At 36.5% G+C, this 22,879-nt stretch overlaps 10 protein-coding genes and 2 non-coding genes across 12 annotated transcripts; 7 read left to right on the forward strand and 5 right to left on the reverse strand.

Annotated features, from left to right (window-relative positions):
- Window positions 1-45: 45 nt before the first annotated feature.
- Window positions 46-293, forward strand: VMA9 (H(+)-transporting V0 sector ATPase subunit e; the record flags this gene model as incomplete). Its single annotated transcript, XM_033909050.1, has 2 exons — window positions 46-68; window positions 164-293. 2 exons carry the CDS (start codon window positions 46-48, stop codon window positions 291-293), a joined length of 153 nt encoding a protein of 50 aa, XP_033764941.1.
- Window positions 294-894: 601 nt separating this feature from the next.
- Window positions 895-1,665, forward strand: LDB16 (Ldb16p; the record flags this gene model as incomplete). The annotated part of the gene is made up of 1 exon (XM_033909051.1): window positions 895-1,665. The coding sequence occupies one exon, from the start codon at window positions 895-897 to the stop codon at window positions 1,663-1,665; it is 771 nt and encodes a 256-aa protein (XP_033764942.1).
- Window positions 1,666-1,982: 317 nt separating this feature from the next.
- On the forward strand, window positions 1,983-3,548 carry PGS1 (CDP-diacylglycerol--glycerol-3-phosphate 3-phosphatidyltransferase; the record flags this gene model as incomplete). The annotated part of the gene is made up of 1 exon (XM_033909052.1): window positions 1,983-3,548. One exon carries the CDS (start codon window positions 1,983-1,985, stop codon window positions 3,546-3,548), a length of 1,566 nt encoding a protein of 521 aa, XP_033764943.1.
- Window positions 3,549-3,680: 132 nt separating this feature from the next.
- On the reverse strand, window positions 3,681-4,548 carry SPAR_C00570 (uncharacterized protein; the record flags this gene model as incomplete). The annotated part of the gene is made up of 2 exons (XM_033909053.1): window positions 3,681-4,430; window positions 4,507-4,548. 2 exons carry the CDS (start codon window positions 4,546-4,548, stop codon window positions 3,681-3,683), a joined length of 792 nt encoding a protein of 263 aa, XP_033764944.1.
- Window positions 4,549-4,790: 242 nt separating this feature from the next.
- Window positions 4,791-5,357, forward strand: RER1 (protein retrieval receptor; the record flags this gene model as incomplete). The annotated part of the gene is made up of 1 exon (XM_033909054.1): window positions 4,791-5,357. The coding sequence occupies one exon, from the start codon at window positions 4,791-4,793 to the stop codon at window positions 5,355-5,357; it is 567 nt and encodes a 188-aa protein (XP_033764945.1).
- Window positions 5,358-5,861: 504 nt separating this feature from the next.
- SPAR_C00590 (uncharacterized protein) lies at window positions 5,862-7,022 on the forward strand (the record flags this gene model as incomplete). The annotated part of the gene is made up of 1 exon (XM_033909055.1): window positions 5,862-7,022. One exon carries the CDS (start codon window positions 5,862-5,864, stop codon window positions 7,020-7,022), a length of 1,161 nt encoding a protein of 386 aa, XP_033764946.1.
- A 3,837-nt stretch (window positions 7,023-10,859) lies between these two features.
- Window positions 10,860-11,828, reverse strand: CDC10 (septin CDC10; the record flags this gene model as incomplete). The annotated part of the gene is made up of 1 exon (XM_033909056.1): window positions 10,860-11,828. One exon carries the CDS (start codon window positions 11,826-11,828, stop codon window positions 10,860-10,862), a length of 969 nt encoding a protein of 322 aa, XP_033764947.1.
- A 283-nt stretch (window positions 11,829-12,111) lies between these two features.
- On the forward strand, window positions 12,112-12,663 carry MRPL32 (mitochondrial 54S ribosomal protein bL32m; the record flags this gene model as incomplete). The annotated part of the gene is made up of 1 exon (XM_033909057.1): window positions 12,112-12,663. The coding sequence occupies one exon, from the start codon at window positions 12,112-12,114 to the stop codon at window positions 12,661-12,663; it is 552 nt and encodes a 183-aa protein (XP_033764948.1).
- A 407-nt stretch (window positions 12,664-13,070) lies between these two features.
- On the reverse strand, window positions 13,071-13,820 carry YCP4 (flavodoxin-like fold family protein; the record flags this gene model as incomplete). The annotated part of the gene is made up of 1 exon (XM_033909058.1): window positions 13,071-13,820. One exon carries the CDS (start codon window positions 13,818-13,820, stop codon window positions 13,071-13,073), a length of 750 nt encoding a protein of 249 aa, XP_033764949.1.
- Window positions 13,821-14,455: 635 nt separating this feature from the next.
- CIT2 (citrate (Si)-synthase CIT2) lies at window positions 14,456-15,838 on the reverse strand (the record flags this gene model as incomplete). The annotated part of the gene is made up of 1 exon (XM_033909059.1): window positions 14,456-15,838. The coding sequence occupies one exon, from the start codon at window positions 15,836-15,838 to the stop codon at window positions 14,456-14,458; it is 1,383 nt and encodes a 460-aa protein (XP_033764950.1).
- Window positions 15,839-17,132: 1,294 nt separating this feature from the next.
- On the reverse strand, window positions 17,133-17,204 carry SPAR_Ctrna3P. The gene has a single exon. It is a non-coding gene; the product is annotated as a tRNA-Pro (tRNA).
- A 4,939-nt stretch (window positions 17,205-22,143) lies between these two features.
- SPAR_Ctrna4N lies at window positions 22,144-22,217 on the forward strand. The gene has a single exon. It is a non-coding gene; the product is annotated as a tRNA-Asn (tRNA).
- The last annotated feature ends 662 nt before the right edge of the window (window positions 22,218-22,879 follow it).

Below are 22,879 nucleotides of genomic sequence, written 5' to 3' on the forward strand. Positions count from 1 at the left end.
GGTGTATTCATAGTGGTTAGTGCCATGTCCGTGCTGTTCTGGATAATGGCCCCAAAGAACAACCAAGCGTATGTGCAACCTTTTTTTACGATGTGGTCCCGTATTACCAGTTTACGTTTTCTTTCCTACTAACAAGAGTTTGTCTGTCTTTTTTATCATGTAGTGTTTGGAGGAGTACAGTGATTTTGACATTGGCCATGATGTTTTTGATGTGGGCCATTACGTTTCTATGCCAGCTCCATCCCTTGGTGGCTCCACGCCGGTCAGATTTGAGACCTGAGTTTGCAGAATAAAGCGTCGAGTATATCAAGCCAAGTGACGTTTCCTGAGTATAAAAAAAAAATAAGCAAAATAAGTATACATAAAAATAAATACGAATAGAAATATAGTGGCATCTAAACAACCCAGAGTTTTTTGAAAAACATAGTGAGTATATATTGATAGACAACAACACGATCTTTGAAATGAGACACCGTATACGGTTGTATCAAAATGTGTAAACGGGCCATTTCAAAGCTTGATCTTCTCCATAATTAGAACCCATGTCCCGTGGATGCGTTGTAAAAGGACATGAGGCAGAAACAGGAGTGTGATATATTTGCATGTGCAAGTTGGCAACACACTGCACGGAGCACGCGTGTGTACATATACTTATGTGATCCACCGTACCGCTGCTGTGTTTTGTTGTTGCTCAACCCTTGCTGCTAATGATCATGGTGAAATTGATGAATGAAATAAAGTGATTTCTTCTTTCTTTATATCGAGAAATCTCAAGAAAAAAAAAAATAAAAAAATTCGAGAGCTGCCGGGTGAGCAACGACTAGAAGAAGCAACCATTTAGGGCTTCATCAGCAACTGTAGAAGGAAGAAGCAGGTATATAACTGGCCGCAAGTATGTTTGTGGTGGATTGGAGCGTGCAGTTATGCATAGGAGTGATGGCTCCTCTCTTCCGTGCCCTCGTGCAACTGCCTTTGTCAATTTTCGTATGGAATGGGTTCCAGCTTGTGGCATTGCCTATCAATATTCCACTGAGGTTATTTCTGGGAACGTCGCTGAACCGTTTAGTTGCGCATACAAGCACAGTAGACTTCTATGTAGTTTTGACGTTGTTTCAGTATTTAGCTGTGCTATGTGCTTTTGGCAGTATAATAGGGCTCATCTTCGGATTCGTGTTGGGTGTGTTCCACTCAATCTGCGGGGTACCCAGTGTATACATCAGTCTAGAATGGAAACGGTGGTTTGCGCCGGTACGTACGGTCCTTGAACGTGCCTCCAATACTATTGTCAACATCATGCGAGGACAAACCATTGCACCAATACCTATGCCTAAGCCTAAGCCCATGCATACATCAAATTCTAGCAAGAAACAATTCCATGATGAGGTTGGAGTTGATGATACGACCATAACACATGATGCTAACGGCTATATCACCCCTTGCCAAACGCCTACTAACGAAAAAATCCAGCATTATAATAATGATTCATTCAACACGACCACCACAGACGACGAACCCACTGATATTTGGGATAGATCCGACACCTACCAAAACTCATTTGCCACCAATGAAACTTTGATGTCTCTCTCTAACAGAGCTAAACTTCGAAGAAATATTAGTGATGCGGACATCGTTAATATAAAGATTTTACGAAGGAATTCTAGGTGACGTTGCAATTACTTCTTCTCAGTACTAATAAGTGAAAAATCGAAATATATTGAGTACCTAATTATTTTTTTTTAAATAAGTTCCCCATTATAACCTTTTAGCATATATATATTTTCTTTTCTCTTCTCTCTTCTGTTTTCTGTTTGTAACTCATAGGTGAGGAGGAAAACATAAATAAAAATGTAGGAACATAAGGACAAATTGTTAAGATTCACGCCCGAGTTTTCCCAAAAGCAACCCTTACAAGAAAGTAATACAGTGTAGGACAATTAGCTTGCTCATAATTGCTAATAGCATACTCAGGATAACGTATATTAATGACGACTCGTTTGCTCCAGCTTACTCGTCCTCATTACAGATTATTATCCTTACCTTTAAAGAAAGCCTTCAATATACAAAGGCAGATGTCTTTTACGGGCCCTTCTCCGTTTAACAGTTATTTAAACACGATCACTAAATCCCTACAACAGAATTTACAAACATGCTTTCATTTTCAAGCGAATGAAATCGATATTATCGAATCTCCATCGCAATTTTACGACCTCTTGAAGTCAAAAATACTTAGTTCACAAAATAGAATATTTATTGCGTCTCTATATTTAGGCAAAAGCGAGACTGAGTTGGTGGACTGTATATCTCAGGCATTGTCCAAGAACCCCAATTTAAAAGTTTCTTTTCTACTCGATGGTCTTCGAGGAACAAGAGAATTACCTTCCACCTGTTCCGCCACTTTGTTATCGTCACTAGTGGCCAAATATGGGTCACAAAGAGTGGATTGCCGATTGTATAAGACTCCTGCTTACCGTGGTTGGAAAAAAGTCTTGGTTCCTAAAAGATTTAATGAAGGTTTAGGCTTACAACATATGAAAATATATGGGTTTGATAATGAGGTCATTCTTTCAGGTGCCAACCTTTCCAACGACTATTTTACCAACAGACAAGACAGATACTATCTCTTTAAATCTAGGAACTTCTCCAATTACTATTTTAAATTACATCAACTTATAAGTTCCTTCAGTTATCAGATTGTGAAGCCAATGATGGATAATCATGTCAACATTATTTGGCCAGATTCGAACCCTACTGTCGAACCAGCAAAAAATAAAAGGCTGTTTTTAAGAGAAGCATCTCAATTACTCGACAGCTTTTTACTAAGTTCTAAACAAAGCCTCCCAGTTACTTCAACGGGTCAATTCTCCACAATAGTCTACCCAATTTCTCAATTCACACCGCTTTTCCCTAAATATAATGACAAATCGACCGAAAAATCAACGATATTGTCATTACTTTCCAATATAACAAACAATGCCATTTCTTGGACATTCACCGCAGGATACTTCAATATCCTTCCAGACATCAAAGCAAAACTGCTGGCAACGCCAGTTACTGAGGCAAATGTAATAACTGCTTCCCCATTTGCAAACGGCTTTTATCAATCGAAGGGTGTCTCATCAAATTTACCTGGCGCTTACCTATACTTGTCCAAAAAATTTTTACAAGACGTTTCTAAATACAACCAAGATCATGCTATCACATTAAGAGAATGGCAAAGAGGCGTAGTAAATAAGCCTAATGGCTGGTCATATCATGCAAAAGGTATTTGGCTTTCTACTCGTGATAAAAGTGATTCCGATAACTGGAAACCCTTTATCACCGTTATAGGATCTTCCAATTATACGAGAAGGGCGTATTCGTTAGATTTGGAATCGAATGCTCTCATTATTACAAGGGATGAAGAGTTAAGAAAAAAAATGAAAGCAGAGTTAGATAATTTATTACAATATACAAAACCCGTAACTCTAGAAGACTTTCAGTCAGACCCAAAAAGACATATTGGCACTGGTGTAAAGATAGCTACCTCTGTTTTGGGTAAAAAACTTTAGATTCTATTCTATCATTATTATGTCCCTGTAAATATGGAAAATTAAAAAAAATAGTAATAATAAATGCACTCTCTAAAACTCCTTAAAGTCGTGAACAACCATCGTAAAACTATTGAGGCAGACGACGATCCGTTATAGTTTCCCTTTTGGCAATCGTGGTTTCCGTCCTACGTAAACATACTGAACTTGGCAAAGTATAACCGATAAGGTGACAAATTGTATCAATTTTACCCAAAATGGCGTTGAATTAAATGGGATTTCATAGAACAATACACTGGTCGGTATTAGTAGTCTTCCTACCAAATCGATAAATTCAGCCAAAAATGATATTAATACAAACTTTGATGATAGTCCTACTGTTGAGCATCCCATCCAGTTAATACTCATTTGAGGAACATACTTAAAACATTTAAGCAGGTTTGCCATTACCCATAGATAATTTATGTGGTCCAGATAAAAAACACCAAATTTACCTGAATTCTTCAATGGTAAATTGGAAATGGAACATCCATATGTAAATATGCCTAATACAAGGAAGACACCTATAAATATTATGGAAGTAATGGAAATGCCCTGGTAGATATGTTTAGTTGACCTATAATAATATAACTGCCTCAAAAGCATCAAGCAACAAAAGAAAACGCAAAAATCCTTTAGGATGAGGAGGCTGGATATGGGTATACTACGGGCTTCATTCAACGGATAAAAAAGTGGGAATCTTTGGGACAGTTGCTCCCTCACCAGAGATGAATAACAATAGTGCAACGCGCAATACAAATAAAGACCATTACCAACAAAATCTAGCAAATATAAGTCGTATGAAAGACCATAAATAGATCTATGAAGTTTATTATAACGCTTCTGGTATAGAATGGCGATGATCTATGTAAAAAGTGGAGGTTTTCTCCCTTAGTTAGTCAAATCTTTCATGTATACTTTTCCTTTCAATTATGCATACTGATAAAAATCCTGCCAGGCCCTGCAGAACAACAACAAGCATGTGAATGATTGGATATGATGGCTTCGCAGGGCTCCTCAATCGCTTCTCTGGAAAACCTTACCTCAATGAGGTTAAAAATCGTGGGCTTTTCGTTCGTAGAGAAAAAAAAACTTGACAAAAACACGCCTCTACAGAAGAACACGAATTATACATAAGGAAAATACCGTTATAAGAAAGGTGATTATAATTGGGAACTAAGTGCTTACACGAAAGGTATAGAATATCAAAAAAAAGGAAGTAAGATGGACTACGATAGCCCCGATACCATGAACGATGGTTCAAGCAACACCTTAATCTCGAAGATGAATACAATGAAACTATTATATCAACACTATTTGGATAAAGTCACACCTCACACTAAGGAGAGGTGGGCTGTACTAGGTGGTCTGTTATGTTTGTTTATGGTACGTATTACAATGGCCGAAGGTTGGTATGTGATTTGTTATGGTCTAGGTTTATTTTTGTTAAATCAATTTTTAGCCTTTTTGACCCCAAAATTCGATATGTCCTTACAGCAAGATGAAGAAAACAACGAATTGGAAGCTGGAGAAAAATCAGAGGAATTTCGTCCATTCATTAGAAGATTACCCGAGTTCAAGTTTTGGTATAACAGCATTAGAGCCACTATTATTTCTTTATTATTGTCACTATTTTCAATCTTCGATATTCCAGTATATTGGCCAATTTTATTGATGTACTTCATATTGTTGTTCTTTTTAACCATGAGAAGGCAAATTCAACATATGATAAAATATAGATATATACCCTTAGATATTGGTAAGAAGAAATATTCACATTCTTCTAACTGATATGTGGACTCCACATACCTATTCAACGAACACATTCGTATTTTAATTATATGTAAATCAAATACCTGATAGTTACAGAATAATTGTTATTACTTTCTTCTACACATCCTTTTTTATATTTGGAAGAGTACATGAAATTATTGATTAGGTAATTGACAGAAAGAGGCTCAATTTCTGCCATTCATGGATAAACAGCTCCAAATGGCTCCAATTGACCATGTTTTGTAAAGGTTTTGAGGCGACTGTCTTATATAGATCGACATCTTCAAGCCATCGCTCAATACTGAGCTTAGTTGCCAAATTAGTGAGAAATGGGGTGTGTCGAGGAATAGAGGGTGCAAAAAGAGAGGGCAATTTGCCATGGAAGGTGAGAGTTCGTTAAATGTTCATACTTGACAATGTCCATATATAATCGGTGACATGCATGAGTTAAATGCATGCGCCTCCCAAGAACTTTACCATTGAACGAAATTAATTAAGCTCCACGATAGACTTCAATAGACAATGAAAATCATAACCGTGGCAGAAGACTCCGCAGATAACGATAATTCAATCATCACGTTAATCCCTCAAAATAAAGATGATCTTTTTACGATTTATCAAATAATAGACAAAGAGGATGAAGTCATATTTAAAAAATTATTCACGACTAAAAGGGACGAAATAATAAGAAAAACAATTACCGATTATGTGGCTGTAAGATTAAGAATATTATCTCATGAATTTGATATAAAGGAGGAATATCTGCGCTATAAGGGAATAACGGTCACTGACGGTACGAACATATCTAGCGCAAATGTCCCTTTAGGCAAGTTTCTGAGCTTTAACATAACTTATGAACATCAGTTTACTATTTTCAAGCGCCACTTTAATAAATATGCCAGGAAGCTCTTGAAAGAGGCACTCGACTCAGAAATGAAATCAGACACTGCTGCGGTGGTTCTGCAAGAAGGAATTTCTCACATTTGCTTATTAACAACTTCTTCAACTATTTTAAAGCAAAAAATTGAAGTTTCGATACCAAAAAAGAAAGATACAGTTGATATAAGTAAACTGGATGAGAAGACTGAAGCATTTTATAGAAGAACTTATGACGCAGTGGTGAAAAATTTCAATTTTGATGAACTAAGAGTAATAATACTGTGCTCTCCTGGATTTTATGCGAAGACATTGATGGAAAAAATCCTGAAATATGCAGAGAAAGATCAAAATAATTCAGTTTTGCAGAACCAAGAAATGTTTGTTATTGCCCATTGTTCTACAGGATATATACAGGGGATCAATGAAGTTTTAAGAGATCCTGAATATTCTAAGATATTGCAAAATACTAAGTACTTGAAAGAAATCCATATCATGGACGAGTTCCTTGAGCATTTGAACAAAGATGATGATAGGGCATGGTATGGTGTAGAGGAAACCGAAAGGGCTGCAAAATTGGGTGCGATAGAAACACTACTTATTACAGATAGTGTACTAAAAAGTGACGATGTTAAAAAGCGTGAAAAATACCTCGACCTAATTGAGAATATCGAACAAAATAATGGCGAAGTATTCGTATTCAGTACTTTGCAAAGTCACGGTAAAGAACTTGAGACATTAACGGGTTTAGCCTGTATCTTAAAATATCCTATCCACAACCTTGATGAAATTTTCCAGGTTAACTAAAATAAGCAGGATTTGTAAGATCAGTTCTTTTTTTTCTTTCTATCTAACACTTTTAAACGGGGCGAAAGAAAATTACTATATACCTAGCGTACGTATATAATATTCGATTTTTAATATTGCATTTCAATTTTAAACAACAAAATGGCAGGCAATACATCGCTGTTCACAAAAAAATAGGGTAATAAAATATCACATGACAATTTAAAATATTTTTATATTTTAAGAAAATTATTTTAATAAATTCTTATATAGTTTTAAAAAAAGATCATTAAAAAACAAATGTATATGCTTTCCGAAAGATAAATATGTTAACAAAATAAATATTACACTAATAGGACGATTTCATAAAACGTTTCATCAGCAAAGCTTACTTGTTTAATAATATTTGATAGATGCAGAAGGATAAAAGAAGTTGGTAAAGCAGGTTAATGATGAACAGAGAAAGGATTCGAAAAGCTTTTTGAATATTTTGCTCATGCAATGATGAAATCAACCCACGATATAACCATTGACCCCTCATGCCTATTGTTGGAATGAAATTCTAATATCATCTATTTAGTAGTATAATATCACATGCGGTGTAAGAAGATGACATAAATATTGAGAAACAGTCAGCAAGTTTAATGAAAGCTGGGACGCAAGGATTGATAATGTAATAGCATAATGAATGACAACATATAAAAAGAAAGAAGATATAGTAATAACACTATGTAGAACTATCGATCCCCTTTTATGGATTCCTATATCCTCGAGGAGAACTTCTAGTGTATTCTGTATACCTATATCATAGCTTTTAGCAACAATAGAATTCCAACAATTATCTAATTATTCGCCAAATTCTCACCTATGTTACTTCAACTATATTTGCTGTGCTCGATTTACAGCAGCCCATTAAACATTGTAAGTACAATTTAACAAGATAGCGAATATGGTACTAAAAGTAGGAAGATTTCTCGTCCAATTCATAGTTATCTTTTTTTTAGCAAATTTCAGCCAAAAATGTAGTAGTGCTAAATTCGAATGAGGGTTTCTAAATTAGTCAAATATGCCGTAGAAAGGCGAAAGAGTTGTGTCTTCAAAATCCGTTTCTTCACTAGTCATTTCGGGATCGACTTATCATGCGGTGAAATCGTAATGAGTATAATTTTTCTTGACTACTCTTCTGAGGCAAACCTGCTGGTGTAACCACTATCATATTTATGGCTTGAAGTTAAGAATGTTTCATGATAAGTTGAGCAAATTACACGAAGGTACGTGCCACCTTAAAAATTCTTATATTTGTGTCTTGTTGAGCCACGTCATCTAGAGGGATCGAGTGTCATACTCTTACGCTAACGTCTAGCTGAATATTGTTGTTCTTCAAGATCATGCGATTTAAAACTCTTATATTTTGCTTCTCCTCAGGCAGAGGAATCTCTGAAATTATGGAAGGTGACACTATTAGAGTTAGAAGACAGTGCTTGGCCGCACCAGATACTGATTATTTCATGCCCAAAACGGAATATCACGTGTACTTAAATTTCACTATCAGAATGTTGTATATGACGGTGGCGTATACTGGCTATTCACACTTATTCAATCTAATACAATTGTCTTATTATTTCTTTCTCAAGTAAACCTTGATTACCAGCGTGTGGGAAGACCATGATGTGTTTCGTAAACAATTGGAAGTAGTGGAATTACAATAGCAATGACAATGACAATAGTAACAAGTAATAGAAGCCCCAACAATGAATGTGTTGTTTCTAATATACTTTGATACCTGACGATTTGTTCTTTTGGTTGTCGAATTAGTGCCGGCTAAGCACCTGCCTCTTGTAGGCTTTTTTTAACTTGCTTTATTTATCAGAGTTTTCACGTAAACAAACTAGAAGACTGGCCGCCAACGTTAGCTTTGGTTGTTTCTATTTCTATCTCATCATATATTTCCTGCCATTATTAATGGTGGCTTAGTTCTGAAGTCATTGCCTTCTGAATAACCTTATATATTTTCTTAAGAACTATGAAAGTGATAGCAATTCTTAAGATGAAGGCCATTTATCGATGTTCTATCTCAACTTTTACCACTCTCGAATAATATGTCTTTTTTTTTTTCTTCTTATATGAGACAAGCAAATCGCCATACAACGCTCGTCCATGCCATGAGCTTCATCGAGTTCTTGACTTCTTAAACTCTGCAGAATAATATAATTTTTTTGCCCTTATGAAAATTTGTTATAATAATGGCGAAATGTAACTACCTTACTAGTTGTCCCAACAATCCCTAGAGAAACTACCCTTTTTCTTTACGTGAACTTTATTATATACTTGATCGCGTTTCTTGATTATTTAATATTTACATTTTCCGCACTGTCAGTGCAGCTCTCATTATATAAACCTGTGAAGAATATGTAGCCGCCCAGTAAGGCTTTTTTGAGAAGAAAAGCTGGCTTAACATAATTATAAAAGTTACCGGTGTTAATCCTTTTGTTTGCCGTTGTAATCTGGTATGAACACTTATGAAAATATGCTAATATGCTAATAGTCCAAAAATAATAAAAACGTACAGATTTGTCTTCCTTAATATGAGCAAAAAGCTTGCTATCTATTTTAGTATTCCTTATTTCCCGTATAAGTCTACGTCGCCCCACATTTTCTCACTGACACGAATATGGACCAATCCATTTGTGCATTTCCATTAATCCTTCATCTGAAACTAATTAAAACTCGCTCAAAGATAGGGATGTTTGTTTGGAATTACTAAATTCTGGCAGTATATTTGCTGTTCGTTGGTTTGACTCAAATTGAGTATAACTTTTTTTAAAATTCATTGTACGTTTTTCAAAGTACTCAGAAGAAGAAACAGGATGTAATTTATCAATGCCAGTATTGAATAACTCATTTTCAAACCACATTGCCCTCTATTGAGCTTTTTCTCACTAGCAAACTATTAAACAAAAATGGAAAGGTAGGTCAATTACCGTTCAAGAGCAACTATATTTGCTAACAATATATTATACGAAGATCACTTTTCTGAAATTGGGTTATAGAAGGTAAGGAGAGGCTGAAATGTAATGATAATCAAGGAAGAAAATATGTGGTTAGAAAAACTTTCTCTTTGTATAATAAACTCCTAAATATTCTTGGCCTTTTACATTGAAGTTAGACAACATCAAATTATATTACATGCTGGTCTAGACGTGGTGTGACATGTGATGATAAGTGAACAATGTGCTCAATTAGATATGGGATACATTTGAAAAGCTTACAAACAAGAGATGCTTTATATATATCCGCATTACAATGTTTTTTGGCGTATTTGAGTAACTTGTTAAAAACATGGAATAGGCCATTTCAAGCTACACATTAACAACACGTAGCGATTCTTGCTGACGTTTGTTCTAATACTTCAATAATGTGAGTACCTATTGCGCTTCGTAGAGAAGTACAATCCCTAGTCAAACATTTTTTTTAGAATTGTCGATGAGGACCTTTTAAGCGTGGACTTTAATCTTTATTCTTTATTGAAATATAATAAAATTGATTTATTATATTATTTTATTTATTCTAATTTGAATAAAAAAAAAATGATTTTCTTTCCTTCGTAGAGTAATGGTTTGGATAAGAGAGCAACATTTCTTTCATTTTACCAAACCAAAAGGTCATTGGCGTACGCAAAAGAAGGTTGAAACTTTTGCCCATCCCCACCGTACGTGAACTTCTAGTTCTCGGCCGCAATGCAAGATAATGTGAAGCCTAGAAGGAAAGAAGCAAGTTAAAGTATTTTTCATATAGAATAATTTGAGAATTCTTAATATAATATAATAAGATATATAATCAGTACCATTCATATGAGATTCAACGTTGAATGGCGTTGCTAGACATATGGGCTGAGGAACGACTATTCGCGTTTTCTTTTAAAGCAATCAATTGTCTTGCTCTGAACCCTTCATAGTGAATGTATGAAGTGGTTTCGATTAGGTCTTGGAGATGAGTTCGAATCAAAAATTCCCTTAAATATACAAAATCACACTGGTTGATGTCTTCAACATTAATAGCACTCCAACGAGTTTTTCTTCCCCTGAAGGTTTCACCATTTATTTCAATTTCATTTTCAGAACCAACCACAGCAAATGGGATGATAGATCTGACACTTCTGTTCAGTTCTAATTCCTCGTCAGTTAGCTCCTCCGAATCATAAGGATAAATCTTGAAATTGTATTTCTCGAACTCATTTTGGATAAGCTCTCTAAACTCTGCTCTTTCATCTAAAGTCAATGTATCCGATTTGCCAATAACTGGTATAACATTTGCTATTTCTGTCAATCTTTTCAAGGCTTCAACATCAAGGCGACTCAACTCCTTTCCATTTGGTTGCAGGAAGTAAAGAATAGCATGAACTCGCGTGTCAACAATAAACCTTTCACGCTGGGCTGTCAATTCTTTACGTAAGTATTGAGAATGTTGTTCTTTGATATACTTCACAATAGGCTCCCAAGCTTTAGAATTGTCAATAAAGTCACCAAAACCGGGTGTATCTATGACGTTGATATTCAAGCGAACACGATCCTCCACAAGAGTATGAGTAGAAATTTTCATTTCAGTTGTCTTTGTAATAGGTAGGGCAGTAATATCATCACCAGTGGCAGAATCGATCAAGTGCGAGGCGAATAATGTATTTATCAGAGTACTTTTACCCAATCCGGATTGGCCAACAACCATTATATTGAACTGAAAACCTTTCTTCAGCAAACGATGTTCGATCTGATTCGTGATGGTATCAAAACCAACATAAGAAGCAGGCTGTACTGAGCTCAGGGAATCCATTATTAAATTTTATAAAGTGCTTGCAGTATACGTGTAAAAGAACCGTGGGCTTGAGCTTGTATTTCCTTCTCTTTGCGTAGAGGAAGCCTAGCATTATTAATGCCTGTTTACATATATTCTTTTTGGCGATCCTGATCTATTTGTGGTTTCTCGAGTAAAATCCTATCATATGATACGATTATTTCCGTAAGCATGGAGAAAGCAAATCCTAATAAGGCATAATATTCCCGAATAATACCTTAACTTGGAGGAAAGAACACCAAGCAACTAGCAGCAAGCAAATATGAATTCTTTGATCTTTGGTAAACGATTAACACTTCACAAAATTGTGCCTGCCAATGTAATTGGATGGTTAACGCCGTTGGGGAATCCTTCACTGCTGGCTCCAGGCCAAAAACAACTGGGATCTATCAATCGTTGGTTGAAAGAAAAGCTCCAAGGAGATCATAACGAAACTGAAAATGAAGATTTTTTCTCCAGTAATGGTATACTACTAGCAGTCCCTAAAAAAAAAGTATCACACCAAAAAAAAAGGCAAAAACTTTATGGCCCGGGCAAGAAGCAATTGAAGATGATTCATCACTTAAATAAATGTCCATCATGTGGCCATTATAAGAGAGCCAATACACTATGCATGTATTGTGTTGGACAAATACGTCATATATGGAAGACGCATACCGCTAAAGAAGAAATTAAGCTGAGACAAGAGGAAGAACTTTCTGAAGTAGACCAAAGGGTCTTATACCCTGGTAAAAGAGATACTAAGTATACCAAGGATTTGAAAGATAAAGATAACTACTTGGAACGTCGCGCTCGGACTTTAAAGAAGGAGTAGGTTCATCTTTGTTCTTATAGTGATTTTCTTTTTCAATAAACTTAAGCCTGTATATAGAAACTCATTTTCAAACTGTATATTTATTGTTTAAGACAGCATCAGTGGTAGAGCCAAGGAGAAAAAAAGAGAAGAGAAAAGCCAAAATAGAATTCCCTCATTTTTGACTAAACAAAATAAGACCTTCAAAATCGAGGGCCTTTTTTACGAATAACTATGTTCTAAAATATTAGGAAATGATATTATTAGTACAGGGACTTACGGAAATATACTTTTAATATAAAAAAGGGCAAAATAGAATAAAAGTGAGAATTTTTTATTAATTTTTCAACGTCCTATATTGATATATCTGCTCCAGATAGTATTGTGGTTAGTAAAACCTAAATTTTTGACACGGGAACTATTGTTCCTTACATTACAGTGCAACAAGATAATAATCCTTTGTCCTCCTTCTTTTCTGCAGTTGTGGCCGCAGCAGCAGGAGGTTTGGTTTGTCTCTTAACCGCACCAGGAGCAGTAGCCTTCTTTTCAGTGGAAGGTTTGGCTTCTTTTGCAGGGAAGAGTTTTTTGGCAGTTTCGTAGAATGTTTTACCTTGAATTTCAGCAATTCTTAATTCAAGAGGAGAAGCAGTTCTCGAGCCGTCAGGACCTGCAAGAGTACCAGCACCCCATGGAGAACCACCGTGTACCTCTTCTATGCTGGCTAACTCAGCGAAGGAATTCTTGTAACCCAGAGGTAAGAAGATAATTCCATGATGGGCTAAATAAGACAAACAGGCTTTAACAGTACTTTCTTGACCACCGCCGTAACTGGAAGTACTCACAAATATGCCCGCAGCTTTGCCATTCAGAGAGCCCTTGGCCCATAATCCACCAGTTTTATCCCAAAAGGCGGACCATTGAGCCGGCAAATTGCCAAACCTAGTTGGAACACCGAACAAAAAGGCATCATATTCGAGCAATGTCTTTTCAGTAGCAACAGGAATATCCTCAGGTTTTTGAGGAGCATTCATTTTGGTGAGGACTTCATCAGGTAAAGTTTCCTCGACCCTGTATACATCAGCCTTGCCACCAGCTGCTTCTACGCCTTTCTTAACAGCTTGTGCTAAAACGTCTATGTGCCCGTAGGTGGAGTAAGTAATTATTGCAATCTTAACCATTCTTATCGCACTTCAATCGTGTTCGTATTGTTTTGTTTTCTCTCTTTTTATTGATACTGACCCCTCTTTTCCTTTTTTTCTCTTCTAGTTTTCCTTTCTACTAAAATTTATAAACTTCAAATAAAAGTATGAGTAAAAACAGATAAAAGTGCAGGATTTTACAGTATTAATTAGCTTCAAAAGTTGTACAAATTTTATAAATTGAAATAGGCGTGGCAATTGAGGCGTTAAAATCTGATTACCTTAGGCAAATTTATTATTTATATTAAGTTCCAAGAAGGGGAAGCGCCTTCTTTCCCCGCAGTCCAGCATATGCTTACCCGAATGGATCTTAATAAGTTATTACTAAAAGGGTCATAACGGACTTATTGATAACGATGTCGTGAGGATAATGCGTGTGTGCTAATTATCGCACGATAGCTCTCGCAATTAAATTCAGGAGGGAGATGGCGAAGAGGAATAAAATAGAGTTCATACGTAACTGTCGTATTCTTAATTATAAATATCATTATCATAGTGTATGGTTAAAAGAATATATTATTGTATTAAATAAGTGCTAAATACTGAATGGTCATGAGGATGGTTATGAAGAAAGAAAAATATGCAGAGGGGTGTATAGGTGGGATGTAATCCAACTATAGTTTGCTTTCAATGTTCTTGACCAATTCCTTGTATTTCTCAGTAGAATAAGACTTAGGTCTTTCAATGGAAGCACCAATGGCCCTATCAGTAATCAACTGAGCAAGAATACCAAATGCCCTTGAAACACCGAATAAAACGGTGTAGAATGAAGATTCTTTTAGACCATAATATTGTAATAAGACACCAGAGTGAGCATCCACGTTTGGCCATGGGTTTTTGGTCTTACCGTGTTGGGTTAATACGCTTGGTGCTACCTCATATATTGACGAGACTAACTTGAATAATTCATAATCTGGGAAATGGTCCATGGCAAACTTACGTTGAGCCATGTAACGAGGGTCAGTCTTCCTCAGCACAGCATGACCATAGCCAGGAATGACTCTTCCTGAATTTAGAGTATCCCATAAATATTTTTCAATTGTTTCTCTAGAGTAATCATCATCTACTTCTTCTTTAAGCGCAAATAGCCATTCTAGTACTTCTTGGTTAGCACGCCCATGTAGTGGACCAGCCAACCCATTCAAACCTGACGCAAGGGATAAATAAGGTGATGATAATGCCGAGCCCACAAGATGAGATGTATGTGCGGATACATTACCACCCTCATGATCTGAATGAATGGTCAAATAAAGTCTCATCAGGTCCACGAAATCTTCATCCTTAGAACCAATCAAGTTGACCAGATTTTTAGCGCAGTCGGCATTTGGGTCCACTTCTCCCATTTTACCATCTTTGAACACATTACGATAAATTTTGGCTGCAATAACTGGCAGTTTACCCAGCAAGTCTAGTGAGTCTTCAAAAGTATAACTCCAATAGTCCTGCTTGGAAATTCCTTGGGCGTAAGCCTTAGCGAACTTTGACTCGCTTTCCAAAGCAGTCACAGCAATAGAGAATTGGGCCATTGGGTGTAAATCCTTTGGTAGATTATCTAAAAGTTGGACGACATGACTAGGTAATTCTGATCTGGACATTAAATCAGCTGATAATTTTTCAACTTGCGTTTGAGTTGGAACCTCGCCGGTTAATAATAACCAAAAGAGAGCTTCTGGTAATGGTTGTGAGCTTCCTTTTGCCTTTGGCAAGTCCTTTTGAATATCGGCGATCGTACGGCCTCTGAAACGAATACCTTCTTCCGGGTCCAAAACGGAACCTTCCCATACGCTTCCCGGAATACCCCTCATACCACCATATACTTGCTCTAATAAAACATCACTAATTTTCGTTTTACCATGCTCTTTGACGAATTGCCTTACGTCTTGGGCATGAATGGGGTAGATTTCACCGAATCTCTCCTTTAGAGTCTTTTCTTGACGTGGATGTGTTTGTAAATAAGATGCAACATTTCTGCTTGAATCTAAATAAGGAACAGTCATTTTTTCTTGTTATCAGTTTCAATAAAACAAAAAGTTTTGAGAACCTGTTATGATATTTATTGGTAATCTTTTCTGAAACCTAAAGATGGGAAACGAGACGCCATATCCAAAAAACTAAAGTTTTGACAGTCTTATATATGCAGAATGGCAGGAATAATGGGCCCTCTTGAGAGCATGACTATCGTTTGATTAACGTCACCAATATCATACGAATGTAACGCTCAAAAGGTAATTGCGGTTACCATTGTTATTGTTTTTCCGCTGTGCCTCCCATTGCTGACGCCCTGATAGACGTCTAGCTACGAAAAGGTCACACTTTTTTTGCGCAAGCAAAAATAGGACGTGACCTCTCCGCCCCTAGTCGATGACCGCCGGATAAATGCGGTAATGTGCGCGCTGTTGGTTTGCGCTCTTTTGAGAAACCGCCAAGCTCTTGATTGAATGACCCAACAGCGGATTTCTTCAACCACAAAAAAGCGGCTTATGTTGTGGCTACCAACGACTCTGGGGAAGGTCATGCTGCATACACCGTTCTTGCAGTGTTTCCCTGAAGGATTTGCTCGAGCCATGTGTAACAAAGTTCCGATGGTATACCATAATATTATACCATAGAAGGTCGCTTATACGGTGGTCTTCCACATTAATTGGAAGGGCCACGGATGAGTCGGAATGCAAATAAAAAGGTTGCATATGCCTTTGACCACAGGCCATTCTGTTTACGGAAATAACATTTCATTTTCTTGTTTCCAAATGTAAATAGTAATAGCTTCTTTTTGGTGCACCGAATATATGCCGTAGTTTCATTTCTTCCTAGAGGCGAGAAGAGATCACACGCATGCTGTTGGGTTCATCATTTTCAGCTTCGCTTTGCCAAATAAAAGTTCCTTTAATCCGACGCGCTTCGCCCTGTACTGCAATAATAAACGGTCATGTAGGCCTACATTTTCTAAATTGCAGATGATTTTAGCGCATCATGTCATACATTCCACATCATTCTTCAACAGCAGATCTTCACTAATGTTGACCTTCCTGCTTACTGCGTGAAACCAGAAGCAGGTACCTATAATCATAATATTTCTCTTGTCCAAGCATCGGAAGAGGCCTTAAAATGAGTATTAAGAGTTCAATCAAACATACGCTTCCTTTTCAGAGTTTCAGCTTATTGCCAAAAAAAACCGCTCTTGAGTTTATTGTTTCACGTCGCATCGTAGGTTTTTTGTCGGAAAGATGATTCTGAAATAAATCCCGTACCATTTTTGTCACTGTAAAAGATAGAAAAAAAAGCTAACAAAATGGGGCGAGCCGGGACTCGAACCCGGGACCTCCCGCACCCTAAGCGAGAATCATACCTCTAGACCACACGCCCTTCTTTGGAAAATCCAGAGAGAAGTGTACCTAAAATCTGCAATACAATCCTATTCCCTCTATCGTTATCGGGGGTTTTTAACAGCTAGACAGACAGTTACTAGTTATTAGAAGTGTGCGAGCCTGATGTAACATCAGTGTCGTTTTAAGGCAAAAGTAACCCTGCGTGACAGGAAATATCATTGCTAACCTGTTACTTGTAATAGTTAACCTATTGTCACATTATAAATGGAATGCGAAACAGACACGAAATGATTACGAAATTGAGGACAGAGCCAATGCTGTCATAAATGAAAAGTGGATTCTCCTTCGGGTAATTTAGGAGAATAAGTTCAACCATTCGTCAATTTCATCTTTAATTGAGAAGCAGTGTAAAAATAATCAACATAGCTATCATGACCCATGCTGCCAAAGATGGAACTAACATCCTTATCATTCTTGCTGAAAACTTTCCTTATTTGAAATAATACAAAATTTTGAGGGGGTAATGAGGGCAGTTTCATTATTATAGGTGGTACGAGTTGTGCTAATAGTCAACTTGTTAATTATAGGTGAATAGTGTCCCATCCTTATGAAGTAGCCGACAAACGTATGGATCTCATAAATATTCTTCGTGGTAAATGTACACATTTGTCGTCCTTTGCTATGCTTGAGGTTGAGGGGAAATGCTACGCAGGCTGCAAGAACATCTTCGATTCAAAGATGCTCTAAGCTAAGCTGCTCCCGTTATAAGCAAGAAGGGACATCGACCGTGGTTCAAATTCAAATCCTAGTTTTTTTCGATACATCTACTTTTTTTTTTTGGCTTTTCGTTGTCTCAGTATTCAATTATATCTGCAGGTAACAAAAAATAAACCTATCAAGATTTCTGTACTTTTGAAGTTATGCAACTTACAAATTAGTGCTACTTGTTCTATTATATTTATGGGCATTATGTGGAACAGTAATATTAGTCAATGGTCTTCTCAAGGCCTACGATTATTGTGCTGAGGACGAAGAAATTTTTTTGATAAAGGGTGACATAGTGTAACCAACCCTAAAGCAACTTTTTAAATTTTTCATAGCATATTAATTAAGCTTTCAGAAATGAAGAGAGGTAGAAAGATGATGGCTTTTTTTAACCTAAGCCTTGCACGAGAATAAAAAGGGATGATTGCTTGATATTCGACGCCTAATTTCGGACATAGGTATTGCTTATGTGGTCTCCAAGAAGGAAGCAAGCAATTTTCTTCCGATTCTCGCTGACACAAGACATATGGAAGTCGTAGAGTAGCCCCTCTCTTAATATGTGCGGGTTTATTATCAATTGTGAAATTGTCTAGGTCTGCGGGAATTCAACCCTGAGTAATCGAATGGTAACAAGAAACAAAGCGGAAACGGTCAGAACTCATTGGAGGTTGAAGGCATCGCATCACTTTCGCCAAAATCTGTCTTTCTCGTATATTTTTCTTTGACATTTTTTTATGCGGATCATTGCGGGGGAAACAATTGCGAAACATTCGAGAAAGCCAACTTGACATCTACGAAAGGAATAAAAAATGGGTAACAAGCAACGCTTTCTTCATCATTTAGCCGCACAGCCTTTTTAGCCATATACCAAGCACTTCGATGTGTATTTGTATGTGATTTGCATGTCCTTCACCATATTACATGATATTCAGACAGAAGTACTAGTTGGTCTATTAATGTAACAAACAAGTCACCGAAATTTCAGAAAAAGAAACGAACCATAGAAGCTTCGATGTTACTTCTTTCCAGTGGAATGTTAAGCGCAAACCATACACTAGGAAAAGTTTTCTTTTCCCGGTCGCTACAAGATAAATCATAGAGTCCCGAGAGTGACTAGCTACTAAAATTATCCCCTTTCTTTAGAGTGATAGGCGAACACACGCAACGGGACCATCCCTTAATGTTCATTTAACTTGCAACAGCTGAATCTATCCTTTAGTTGGTATAATATTGTTAAGTGTGAGGAAGCGTCACTCTTTATTCCGGCTTTTCCTCCTTTCTTCCTTAAAGCTCCAAAAAAGTAATTATTGCATAGTGACTTTCCGGACCAGAATGACTAAAGATCTTTGATCTGTTCCAAAAATTCTCTTCACGTGTCGCAGAATGTTTTTTCTTGCTTAAACTACATATACGATCGAGGTTTATTCTCGATCGTAATTTTTAAGTCACTTTTGCACATTGCTGTGCTTTTTTTTGCATCAATGCTTGCGCCATGCGTAAGTATGCTAAATAAAAATATTAAGGTTCATGTTTCTGTTGGAATGAAATTCTAATATCATCTATTTAGTAATATAATATCGTATGCGGTGTAAGAAGATGACAGAAGTATTGAGAAACAGTGATCAATTAGTGGAAGCTGGGACTCAAGGATTGATAATGCAATAGGATAATGAATGGCAACATATAAAATGGAAGAAGAAATAATAATATTATGTAAAATTATCGACGCCTTTTTGTGGATCCCAAGATCCTTGAGGAGAACTTCTAGTATATTCTGTATACCTATATTATAGCCTTTAGCAACAATAGAATCCCAACAAATATCTAATTATTCGCATAATTCTCAATTTCATGGTATATCAGCATCAGGATATTGCTTTCTCCAATATTCCCGTTGTGCTTGTTTCTCAACTTCTGCAGCTTTAACGAAGTATGCTTCTAAAATCGGGTCAGAATTAAAACTACAACATTTTGCTACCTCACTCGAAGCCTCGTTCGCTGACGCATCTGACTGTGTGTTTTCGGTATCGTTGGTCGATGAATTTGCATACGCATCGGGGTTTTTCCCTTTCACAAGGAATCTGAAGAATTTGTAGCACCTTTCATCACAATAGAAGTAATAGCGAGTATTCCATAAACCGTTATCAAGTAAATATTGATTCATATTATCTGTAATTGTTCTCCATTCTTTTTCCTTTACCGCCGGCTTGTGCGTGATAACTTCCAGTAAAAGCTTTATTCTGAAACCTTCATCCGAGATATACTCATTAAACGGAATTAATGCAAATAATAGAATAAAAGAAGTTACGAAAATTGATAAACCGAAAACGACATCACAAACTTTGACATTATGGAATATCACGATTACTAAAATCGAAACTGAAAGTGCTAAGAAGGAAAACATTATCGGTCTGTAATGAGCCATCTCGTACAGCAAATAGGTTGTATATGATTTAAAGGTGTCTACAGGTAGAGTGATATTTTCTGCGGTTAATAGCACAATTGGCTCACCTAATGTACCTAATTTGACATCGTCATTAGCATTGTTACTGGCAAAATTGGGCTGCATACGGAATACGGATCTTTTGTTTCTCGTGTTATTCTGGTAGAGAATTGACTGGTATATAAAAAAAAACCCAAATACACATTTTCAGTTTTGAGGTTTCATTGAGGTTTATGAACCCTTTTAAATGCCTTTCTAACCTTAGGTTATTCTACAGTATTCTTTTTTAACGTATCCATAGCCCCGAATACAAGGCGCATAACACATAATTAACCTAAAATTATGGCCCCCAGTAGAGATCAAAAGCCACTTATTGAACGCCTCGGAAGGTCATTGTTTGGTTGAAACGAATATCGTTAACTAAGCCTTAATAAAACAATGCATCACCTTCAATAATAATTAATTTTTTTAGACGCCATCGGGGATTCGACTCACTAGACACTAATCAATCGCACTTTTATGCATACCTCAGTGATGGTATCTTATAGCCCAGAAGTGCGTCGCTGTCTACTAAAAGCGTTGCAATGGCCTATTTCGTAAGTGCTATGTTTATACAGTCACCAGCTACAGCAGTTAACGTCAAGATATTGTCATTCCAGAGCAAAAGCAAAGATAAGCACTGTTCCGCTTTTAACCATCTATTTTGCCAAAGATTTTAACCTTTTTCTTGCAGGTGTTTAGTGTGCCAAAAAGACGGGATTACCGAAAACATTGCATATACATCCAATCTGTTAGAATAAGAACCGACCATCTCTATTGACTAGTATTCATGTTACTAGTATATTATCACATGCGGTGTAAGAAGATGACATAAAGATTGAGAAACATTTATCGGACTTAGTGGAAGCTGAGACGCAAGGATTGATAATGTAATAGCATAATGAATGACAATAATACCTCTGGGTTAACACTCAACCTTTTTACATGGTTCCGTTGACGTTGTGTGACAGTAAGAGAAGAGGTTGATTAGGAACTTCTAAACCTTAGGTTAGTAACTCCTCTCTCTTCTTTCAAGCTGTTGTATTACGGGCTCGAGTAATACCGGATGTCTTGACAATCCTAAAGTCGTTTAGGAGAGTAACTTGTTGTCAGACTTATTATCAACTTGATTCACAGAGTGTTACCTATCCTATATAATCTATATAAGATCTGAATCTAACTAAAGGGTGGAAGCGCGGAATCTCGGATCTAAACTAATTGTTCAGGTATTTATACGTTTGGTTGGTTTGGTTCATCTTAGGCAAGTAGGTTGCCTAGTATACTCAATCTTGTCTGTTTTGGAACTATTGTTTCGTACGTGTTTCTGTTGGAATGAAATTCTAATATCATCTATTTAATATTATATTATAATATGCGGTGCAAGAGGATGGCATAAAGATTGAGAAACAGTCATCCAATCTAATGGAAGCTGAGACGCAAGGATTGATAATGTAATAGGATACTGAATGACAACATATAAAAAGAAAGAAGATAAGGTGATAACACTATATAGAGCTATCGATTCCCTTTTGTGGATTCCTATATCCTCGAGGAGAACTTCTAGTATATTCTATATACCTAATATTATAGCCTTTGGTAACAATGGAATCCCAACAATTATCTAATTATTCACCTATTTCTCAGTTTCATACATGTTTTATGTCTGGGTTGATAAATCTAGTAATGCTGAGGTACCCCAAAATGAGATACAACACAAGCGTAAAAAAGCGACTCCATGGCCAAGTTGGTTAAGGCGTGCGACTGTTAATCGCAAGATCGTGAGTTCAACCCTCACTGGGGTCGTATTACTTTTTTCTTTTTCTTTTTCTTCAATTATCTCCGACGGAGGAAAAAAAATTTTCTCACCCCCCGGCGTTGGCAAATAGAAAATCACCTGGTACGTCATTCCATCGAATCAACATCGGCCTCCCCGTGCTAATATGTTAGCAAGCCGAGCTCTCTTGCCATCTCACTCATTTTCGCTATACAGATGGTATATATAAAATTACAGCTTTCAAAGAGGGAAGAAGAGACGGAGAACAAAGTATACCACTTTGTAGAATTATTCACCCATTTTTTTAGCAAAAGTTTATTAGACCCAAATATAGACCTTTACTCGGAGTTTCAATTTTAAGAATTTTTTATTATTTTTTTGACGATTTCCTGTCGGTTTCGTTATAACCTGTTGTGTTGTTATTGTTGCTGGGTTGTTATTATTTATTTTAACACTATCGAATAAAATTTGGATTACCAAAGTCCTGTTCAATAAGCTGTACTAAGCCTTCAACCCTTTCTAAGTTGCAAATAAAAACTGGAAAGTTTTAAGGTAGCTTTTTAATATTAGGCTCTCAACCTTTTTTTTTACTCTTAATTTGAGTCTACCACTAGACATTATACTAGTAGTAAGTATTGTGATTACTATTTACTGTAATCCAAAAAAAAAGTGATCAGATTTTATTTTGTTT

Source organism: Saccharomyces paradoxus, chromosome III, assembly GCF_002079055.1.
Source record: "Saccharomyces paradoxus chromosome III, complete sequence".
NCBI lineage: Eukaryota > Fungi > Ascomycota > Saccharomycetes > Saccharomycetales > Saccharomycetaceae > Saccharomyces > Saccharomyces paradoxus.